The sequence below is a fragment of the Phragmites australis genome, chromosome 3 (genome assembly GCF_958298935.1).
Source record: "Phragmites australis chromosome 3, lpPhrAust1.1, whole genome shotgun sequence".
Taxonomy (NCBI): domain Eukaryota; kingdom Viridiplantae; phylum Streptophyta; class Magnoliopsida; order Poales; family Poaceae; genus Phragmites; species Phragmites australis.
Window position 1 is genome coordinate 32,844,283 of NC_084923.1, and position 9,782 is coordinate 32,854,064.

General features: G+C 39.9%; 1 protein-coding gene across 2 annotated transcripts; it reads right to left on the reverse strand.

Annotated features, from left to right (window-relative positions):
- Positions 1-1,063: 1,063 nt before the first annotated feature.
- LOC133912838 (factor of DNA methylation 1-like) lies at positions 1,064-9,548 on the reverse strand. 2 transcript variants are annotated; one of them, XM_062355769.1, is made up of 8 exons: positions 9,188-9,548; positions 8,937-9,007; positions 6,946-7,868; positions 6,483-6,664; positions 6,264-6,353; positions 5,911-6,195; positions 5,620-5,829; positions 1,064-1,535 (listed from the first exon to the last, which is right to left on the reverse strand). In XM_062355769.1, exons 3-8 carry the CDS (start codon positions 7,838-7,840, stop codon positions 1,299-1,301), a joined length of 1,899 nt encoding a protein of 632 aa, XP_062211753.1. In that variant the 5' UTR covers positions 7,841-7,868; positions 8,937-9,007; positions 9,188-9,548; the 3' UTR covers positions 1,064-1,298. The 2 variants fall into 2 exon arrangements, with proteins under 2 accessions (XP_062211753.1, XP_062211754.1); XM_062355770.1 differs by lacking the exon at positions 8,937-9,007.
- Between the last annotated feature and the right edge of the window lie 234 nt (positions 9,549-9,782).

Genomic DNA, 9,782 nt, shown 5'->3' on the forward strand with positions numbered 1-9,782 from the left:
TTTTGAGGAAGAAGATGAATATGTGGAAATGTTCAATCCATACTTTTATAAATATTCGATCAATATTTCTTTTTTAAAAATATTGGACCAACATTTTTTTTTCAAATGGATCAACAAAAAAGATTGAAATCAACTATTGAAAAAAATATTGAATTTGTAGACAATATTGATTTAAGAAGAAAATGTTGAATCACCATGGCTTTAAAAAATGTCGAAAGAACATTTGCCAAAAAAGAGTTCAATCAAAATATATTTGTAAAAAATGTTGAATCCACGTGTCTCTGAATAAAAAATGTGAACAAAAGAAATGTTGAATCAACATTTAACAAAAATGTTGAATCAACAATTGAAAGTTCAAAAAGAAAAGTGATCTATTAGCAAGAAAAGTAAAGTAGGGCTAAAAAGGAATATTGTTTGTAGAAAAGACAGAAGGAAAAGACAAAAAGCAAAAAAGAAGCAAGGCAAAAAATAAGAAAAGAAGCAAGGCAAGATAATAAATGGCTCGCGGAAGAAAAGGAACAAGAGCCACGGGGAACATCACATGCACAGGAGCTCAGACGATAGACAGAAAAAGGATCGCACTAAAAGTAGAAATTGTTCATCAGATTCTGATCTGATTAATATTAACTAGTTAGCAGCAGCAGCAGCAACAGCTTTTATTCCAAGCAAATTAGGTCAGTTAGAGATGAAACCCACAAGATCCAACTAAAAAATGATGAGAAAATAATAAAAAAAAAAAATTAGTAATAATAAAAAATAAAAATAATAACGGTGCAAATAGACTGATGATAAATCTAGTTAGCAAATCCCAAAAATGCTATTGCACTTGTTTCAATCAAGAAAAATTCATTATATGCCAATAGATAAGTGTATACTCTATCATGTTCCACTTGATATGAGGCTGACATGTGGATCATAGTCCCATATGTCAATATCACACCAGTAACATTTACGCACATAACACCTAATAGAAAGTGTAGAGCTTTTCACATTTCTGCACATGCATGAATCCAAAACAACTTTCGTAACTCAAAATAGGACAATAACATACTGGAAATCCACTTCCATAATATCAGAATACGGTCTAAGTCATCCTTACATTTGCATTTCGCAAATCACAGTTAATAGTCCGAATAAAGAACATGGCACCTGTCTCAAGGCGGAATAACTGTTTTAATAGTCTCAAGAGAACAAATTAGGTAGTATGTTTTATAGCATGTCTCAGGTAAGTGGTCAGGAGCGAGACATCAATGGCACCAGTTTGGTCAAGCAAGGCCACTCCACGGTCCACACCTCACTCAGGCGTAGGTGCGCTTCTTCTTGTGCGTCTTCCACTGCTTCACCAGGTATGCTGCTACCTCCCCCATCGACGCTTTCTGGTCGTCGTTGAAGTTCCACAGCTCGGGTAAGGGATACCTGCCGCTAGGATTGTATTCATTCATCTCAAGGAGGGCCTTAACAACGACATCGTGCGCCTTCTCACCCAATTCAGCCTTCAAAGCTTGCAGCTTCTCATCATCTTCCTGAATTATTTCCTGCGCCATCGAATGAATATTAAACACTGGATGCGTGTTTCACCACATATTAGCTGAAATAACCATGCTTTCGTTTTGGTCAGCTTCAGATTCTCATATGATTTATTGTAACCTATTCTTTTCACCTGTATAGAACTCTACTCGTACATATTGGATTTTGGCTAAGAGATGTGATTTCTCACCTATTCCTTGCAAAAGGTTAACAGTATTGCAAAGGGTAGGACGTATTAAAGTTGACAAATTTGATGCCAAAAGATGAAAGGTGCTGCAATTTATGTAAGTGATTATTTACACACCCACTTAATGCAGCTATAATGATAATTGTAGATACAAAAATAGTAGTAAAGTTGAAAGTTAATTCACTTTTAGATAAACTCAGTAAACTTAAATCCGAAGAGATGGATGGCATTCTCATGAAAAGTGCAGTAACAGTTGACTCCAGTAAAACAATCTAAGTTGAGTCACTTTGTTTTCAACTGTCTTCTTTCTTCTTTAAGTCCCAATCTGAACAATTTTCTGAATGTTCTATTAAAAAATAATAAAATTTATAATTCATTTTAAGTTGAGATAATCATTATTCTACTGAAATATCAATAACATACTAATATCCCAGTAGCTGACATATGTATTATTTCAAACAAAGGAGTTCGGCAATGACTACCCATGTAATAGCCTACAGCTGGGAACAGGGGTTGAGGAGTAGAGAAATTGAGATGAAATAATAGATTATATTGATATTGCTTGCCCCTTACAATTGCGCCAGCCCCAAATATATAGGGTTGGAAAGTAGTAATTATGGAAGGTTACAAAATCGACTCCAATACTAATAAGACTCGACTTTTATTCTAACCCAACTTAACTAATCTAAATAGGTCTTTGATTTACTTCCTTTTGAGGCGCCTCCTTTGATAAGTAATCCCATACATAACATCTCTCCCTTCCTCCAAAAACAGCTTGTCCTCGAGCTGGAAGTTAGGAAATTGTTGCCGAAAATCATCCACATTCTCCCAAATGGCATCTGATGCTGATTAGCCCTCCAACGAATTAGAACTTCCCAATGTCCAGTAACTTTGCAACTGCGTATGACTTGACCAGGAACAGGCAGAACTCGGTCATTAAGAGTTAAAGGCAGTGATGAAGTAATCTCTGGAGGAGAGCCATGGAACTTTTTCAAGAGACCAACATGAAACACATCATGAAGACAGAAAGGAGCAATTGGAGTCGATAGCGACGTCCCCAATTTTGTCCATGATCTTGAAAGGTCCATAAAACCTCGGAGATAATTTGCTGTGAAAGTGTCCCAGAATGGAATGAGCCGGTATGTGCAAAAGTTTAAGCCAAACCCAATTCCCTATGGCATATGAGACATCCCGATGCTTAGAGTCGTAATAGAGCTTGCCATAACCTTGATCTTGGAGAAGGCATTGGCGATCTTCTTGAAGAAAAACGTCATGGTCCAGCAAGGCTTGGTCACCTGCAGGAGCCTTCAATTGCCATGAATCATAAGAATGAAGAGAAGGTGGCTCGCGGCCATAGACCACCACCCTAAAAGGAGAATCATGAAGTTCAAAATGATATGCCATATTAGAGCAATATTCTGCCCCGGGCAACCACCTAAGCCATTGACAAGGACGATCGCCTGGTAAAACAACGAAGGTACATAGTGATTGTTTTATTAGTGGCCTCGAAGGTGCCCATCACTTTGAGGATGAATAGCTGAGCTCCTCTGTAGTTTGACACCAGCAGCAGCGAAAAGCTCCTTCCAAAAGATACTTGTGAAAACCGGATCACTGTCACTTACAATAGAAGATGGGATACCATGTAAACGAACAATCTCATCAAAGAATGCCTTAGCCACTGATTTTGCAGTGTACGGATGACCCAAGGGAATAAAAGGATCATATTTTGAAAAGCGATCAATAACCGTGAGAAAAACTGGTTTACCATGGATACAGGGGCAATCCTTCAACAAAATCCATTGCAATATCGAACCAAATCCGATCAGGAACAGGGAGAGGTTGCAATAACCCAGCCGGCTGCAAATGTTCTATCTTGTTGAGTTGACAAATAACACAATTACAAACAAATGATTTGACCAATTGAGAAGCTTTGTCAAGATGAGAAGTAGCATGCAGTCTATGAAGAGTACGCTGAATACCTTCATGACTTGTGGTATGAGCCATCTCCAAGATTGTAGATATCAATGGAGAATCAGCTGGAACAAAATGCGTTGTTTAAAAGGCACCAGGTAATCCTGAATTAACCAATCAGCAGACTTAGTGCCCAAAAGAATGTCAGATTTCAGTTGAGACAAAGAGCTGTCCTGATCCACTGATGAACACAATTCATCAAAGAGAGCTAGTTGTGGTGAAGAACAGGCAAGTACTAAAGCTTCTTCCTGACTGGCACATCGCGACAAGTCATTTGCTACCACATTAGAATGCCCTGGTTTGAATTCCACCGAGAAATCAAAACCCATCAACTTGCTAACCCAGTGATGTTGAGGAATTGTATCCAAACGCTGGTCCAAGAGAAATTTCAGACTGTAATGATCAGTGCGGATGATAAATCCCATAAATATGGACACGAAAATGGAATGGCTTGAACCATGGCGATGAGTTCATGCTCATAGGACGCAAGCCCACTGTGTCACGGCGCTAAAGGACAACTATAAAAAGCCACCGCACCACAGCCTTGATGCAGGACTGCTCCTAATCCAATCTCTGAAGTGTCACACTCAACAATAAAGGGTTTGGAGAAATCCGGCAACTGAAGAACAGGGGTAGTGAATAGGGCTGTTTTGAGAGCAATAAAAGCTTGAGTTGACTTGTCAGACCAATGAAAAGCCTCCTTTTTTAAGAGTTTGGTAAGAGGAGCCTGCCAAAGTCCCATAGTTTTTGATGAACTTCCGATAATAACCAGGTAATCCCAAGAAACCACGAACCGCTCTAACAGATTTAGGGATGGGCCAATCCGCTACTGTAGAAACTTTCCGCTGATCCATTGCAACACCCTTAGCATTAATGATGTGACCAAGGTAAGCCACTAAAGGAACACCAAAGAAACACTTGGATTGTTTCGAAAACAATTGGTGTTCTCTAAGTGTTTAAAAAATGAGCCGAATGTGATGAAGATGCTCTGACCAAGATGCATTGTATATCAAGATGTCATCAAATAAAACAAGGACAAACTTACGAAGAAAAAGGGCCAACACCTCATTCATGAGCGATTGAAAAGTTGAGGGCGCATTGGTTAATCCAAACGGCATCACCAAAAATTTAAAATGATCCTGATGAGTCCAGAAGGTAGTCTTGTGAATGTCATCGAGATGCATGAGGACCTGGTGATAACCCGAACGTAGATCGAGTTTTCTAAAGAATTACCAGATGTAATAGCCTTACGGCTAGGAATAGGGTATGACGAGTAGAGAAATAGACATGAGATAATAGATTGTACTGATATTGCTTGCCCCTTACAATTGCGCCAACCCCAATATATATAGGGTTGGAAAGTACTAATTATGGAAGGTTACAAAACCGACTCCAATACTAATAAGACTTAACTTTTATTTTAACCCAACTTAACTAATCTGAATAGGTCTTTGATTTACTTCCTTTTGAGGCGCCTCCTTTGATAAGTAATTCCGTATATTACAGCCCAAAAGAAGATTTTTCAGTAGATACTTCACGATTAGTCCAACAATGTTGAGGTTATAAATTCAAACAATCCCAGATACCTTTTCATTGGTTATGACATCAAATTCACAGCAACAATGCATATACATGCAAGAAATCATGGTTTATAAAAGAAGAATTGAAAAAGGAAAAAGAAAACACCTCATCTTCAGAAATTCCTGAAATAATATAAATCGGTTCAGGTTAAAATAATTTACAAATAGGTGTAAACCAGATTACTATGGTCAAATCAATCAACTTGGTGCCAAAAAGTCCAGTCTTACAAACTGTTTCTGCCCACTTTGCATAAAGCCGCGCGAACTGTCAAGTTCCTACCTGTTTTCTTAGCCCTGCTATAAACTGCATAAAAATGGACAGAGGAAAATATCAGGCAGTAAGGAAATAAGTACCTTTGCCTGTCCATCAACATTGATAATCTTGAAGGGATGCCATCCTGGTTGTTTGATCTCACCATCCCATTTTGAACACAGAAGTGCCAACTTTTTGCCATCATCTTTTGCTGTTTTCTCTTTGCATGCAGCAAGAAAAGCTTTCTGATCAAGCTCACCCATTCTTTTGACACCAATAACGGATCGAGCTCCTGACATCTTTTGTAAGCCCTACATGGCAAGTAAACTGTTCTCAGAAAAGGAATACACAACCCAATAACCTAAGTCAATAGTAATAGACCTTATACATACACTTATCAGTTCTTTCTTGGCATCTTCCAGCTCATCATTGGTCCTTCGTTCCTTAATAATGAGGGTCTGGTTAAGAGAATCAATATCCTCCATTTCTGCATCTTTCTCTTCCAGTGTTTCACGCAACTTATCAAGCTCCTTCAATTTTGTATCTTCCTCAGCTCCCATGTGCTTCATTACCTCTAACTTTCCCCTCAACTGTTCTATTTCCAGTTCAAGTTTGTGTTTGGAAGCTAACTGCATTTCTAGATCAGTTAGCTTCTTCAAAGCAGCATCTGTTTCTTCCTGCAATTTTCAGCCAGTGAGATAAAGTATTTTCACCGCAAACACATAAAACAGTGGTAAGGCAATACCTTTTGTTTCTGAACAAGTTGCAAAAGCTCTTTATCTGCCTCCTTCTGCTTTTGGGTTGCTAAATTAAGAAGCCCATTCTCCTTTGCATTCTATAAGAGTTTCAAACAGCATACATTTGCACAAAACCAGTACATTAAAGATACAAGAGAGGAAAGCTTGTTGATTGTTCTTAACCTCAGGAACATCAAACAGTATTGTAAAACATAAACAAAACCTACTTTTTCTTTTGCCGCTTCAAGCTTTGCTCCGTCAATATTACTTTTTGTAGCCAAATCTTCAAGTTGCTTACATCTCCTCTCAATTTCTTTTCTCCTATTCTCTAGTTCCTCATGCAACCTAAGATTTTCACCAATTATTTTCCTAGAACTTTGACAAGCAGCATTCTGCATCTTTAGTATCTCTGTAAATCGGAGGGAAACATAATCAGTAAATTCAGTCAGCAAATGACGACATTGTGCTGCACTCAAATATATTTAGCCATGCAAATCTCACTTTGCACATTTTCATGTGGAGAAAATAAGCAAGGACTGATCAAATGACGAAATTGTGATACACTCAAATATATTTAGCTACGCAGATCTCATTTTGTACATTTCCATGTGGAGAAAACATATAAAGGTCATTTTAGTATGCAATATACTGTAAAAACATGATGTACATGACTGAAGTATCTGTCCGTACTTTTATTGTGCTCTTCAACCAATCGATCTTTCTCCTCCATCATCCTTTCAAGTTTCATGGCATTTTGGTTGTTCTTCAGCTCCAGCTCTCTCATCTGTTTATTTGTCTCCTCGATTTGGCGAGCATAACAAGATACACGTCTATCAGTTTCTTGCAGTCCCTCACGTTCCAGGTCACCAACACTTCTAAGAACACCATTGTTTCTTAAATGCTCCCCAATTGGTCCAGGAGAGTTATAATCATCAAATCTTGCAAGCCATCCATAAAGATCATCCTTTCTACAGTTTCTTTTGCTCCAGTCTACCTTGCCATATTTCTCCACTTTGAAATGCTTTTCAAAGGAAGATGCATCATTAAATCCACTCCAGTGTTTAGCAAACTTGATGATAGCACAAAGTGTTTGGTCCTTGACATTCGCAAGAATCGTGACTTGGAGTGGTCTGAACCGCGAGAACTGTGCTCTCAGCCTATCCTCACTTTCCCTGGAAAATTCTTCGAACTTCAACTCAGATGGTAAATTAACCACAATGCCCATCCATGGCCATACAAACTTCTCTTCTTCATTCTTAGGAATTTTTGGCTTGTAGGCCACAATTTCCAATGGTTTCCCCAACGAGCTCGCTAAATCCTTCTCCAAATACATAGCAAGTCCTAGGTGTGTGGCCTTCACCTTGGCCTCGCGCTTAGGAGCAGCCCCCATTCCTGTGGCATGCTGCAGCAGATCCTTCAGGTTGTAATCTTGCTTCTTTTTCCCCGGGCAGAAAGGGCACCGAAAGGTCTTCTCACCATACTTCACTTTCATTTTTCCGGCTCGCAGTCGGGCGCAAGTCATCTCCTTGTACTCAACAATATCCGAATCACTAATGTCTGATTCTTCAGCAGAGCTATGGTCCATCGGAATTTGAAAAGAGGTGGAAAATGCCCTGGGGATGAACACACAGAAAACCAGTTAGTGCATTAACTAACTAAGGAATACGAACGGAAAAAAATCGGTAAATTAACATTGCCAATTCCACATTGAATGGACGGCTATTCTAGACTTCTAGTGACTTGGCACTTTGATCTAACAATACTAAGCAGAAGACAAAGTTTAATTTTCCTTTGTACCGAGCAACTACCTATTTCTTTGTAGGCTGTAAATTTTGAAGAGATATGTACACTGCCTTAGAGGCCATAACAAGTTCTTGTACTACTTGCAAACGGAGAAATGTTACACGTTTCTTCACTGATTAGGATAAAATATAATCAATCACAAGAACATAAAGTGCAACATGTCAAATTTGTTTTGTATGTTTTTACTTTTGCTGAAACTAGCAGACTCCATAAGAATGAAAATTGATAGTCCCATGATTTCGTGTATTTGCCCTGATAGAAAATGTAGGCTTGAGAATACAAAAGGTATTTCTCTCAACACAGACATCAGCCTTTTATGCAATAAAGGAACTAGGATACGGACATTTGCGCTGGAAATTGGGATGGAGAGAATAGATAGAAGAAGGTAATGTAGGGCTATTCCCTGTGCAGTTTAGTGAAATGCTGTGCTGCACGTGGTTCAATAAAAAAATGCTTACCCCTGTATTTGAGAAACTTTAGACTGTGCCAAGGAAACCTTATTTTGTTCTTGAATAGAATATACTCCCCACCAGCATGACAGTACCCTGTTCCTACGATTCCTTATAGAACAATGAAACCGAAAAGTTTGTCCTTCACTTAATTGGCAACTATTCATACAAGTTGGCGTAATTGTATTACATAACGATCTGTGACTTAGTTACTAGCATGAGAAGAAAATAAATTTCTACCTAATCTGGACATCCCAAAAGGGGCACACTTGGACTTATTGCTTTGATGCTAATACCAAATTCCTAGCGAAACGGGAGCCTCAAAACATTTGTCGTGAATCAACGTCCCAAGCCCAAAGGAACGCACACAAGAAAGGCGCACAAGGAAGGGGAAAAATGAAGCCCCGTGATGTGATGAGAAGAGCTTACCGGGAGGATTGTGTCGAAGATCGAGACCCAAAAAAGAAGTCGAAGACCAGTCGAGTCGAGCAGCCGACGATCTAGGAACATGCGGATTAAACGAAAAAAGAGAAAGAAAAAATAGCAGGAAAGGGACATGAGATTAGGGCTTTTGGTCACATGAAACCCCACCCGCACCGACCAAGAATCTTAGGCGAGAAAAGAACAATGCGATCGATCCCCATCCAGCATAATCTGTAATATTGGTAGGATCACCTCACCTCTGCCGCCTTTGATCGCTTTCTTGGTCCCCTACTTTTCTCCTCGCTTCTCTTCGAAAAGTGCGGAGTGGAGGAGGGTATTGATGTGAAGGAGGAGGAGCAGCAGAGTGCAGCAAATGCGAGTTACGCCGCTGCCACTGGTACTTTGCGTTGCCTAGCAAGAATCGATGCAGGGGAAGGAGAGGAGCGGAGGGAAACGAACCAAAAACCCCAACCACTGTGCTGTGCTGCTGCGGCTGCCGTCTGTGCGGATCGCGGTGGTGGTTGGTTGGGTGTTGTTCCCGGAGGAGCGCAACGCACGGGGTGGCCGGGCCCCACGCGCCTACGTCGCTGTGGCTGCAGCGCCGGCCCGGGACGAGGGCGCCCCGTCTGGTCTTGTGAGAAAGAGCGCCAAGGAAAAACCGCTTCTTTGCTCTACGTCGATGATGCCTTCTATTCTCCTCTGAAGCCGATCGATCAATTACCATTTTGCAATGTTTGTACGACAGATCTTCCGAAATTTCAGTCAAACCAATACTTATTGTTTTAGTAATTGATACACTCGATTATGTTTATTCTACCAGCAAACTCTCAGTGAGTACCTGGCTTCTCGCAT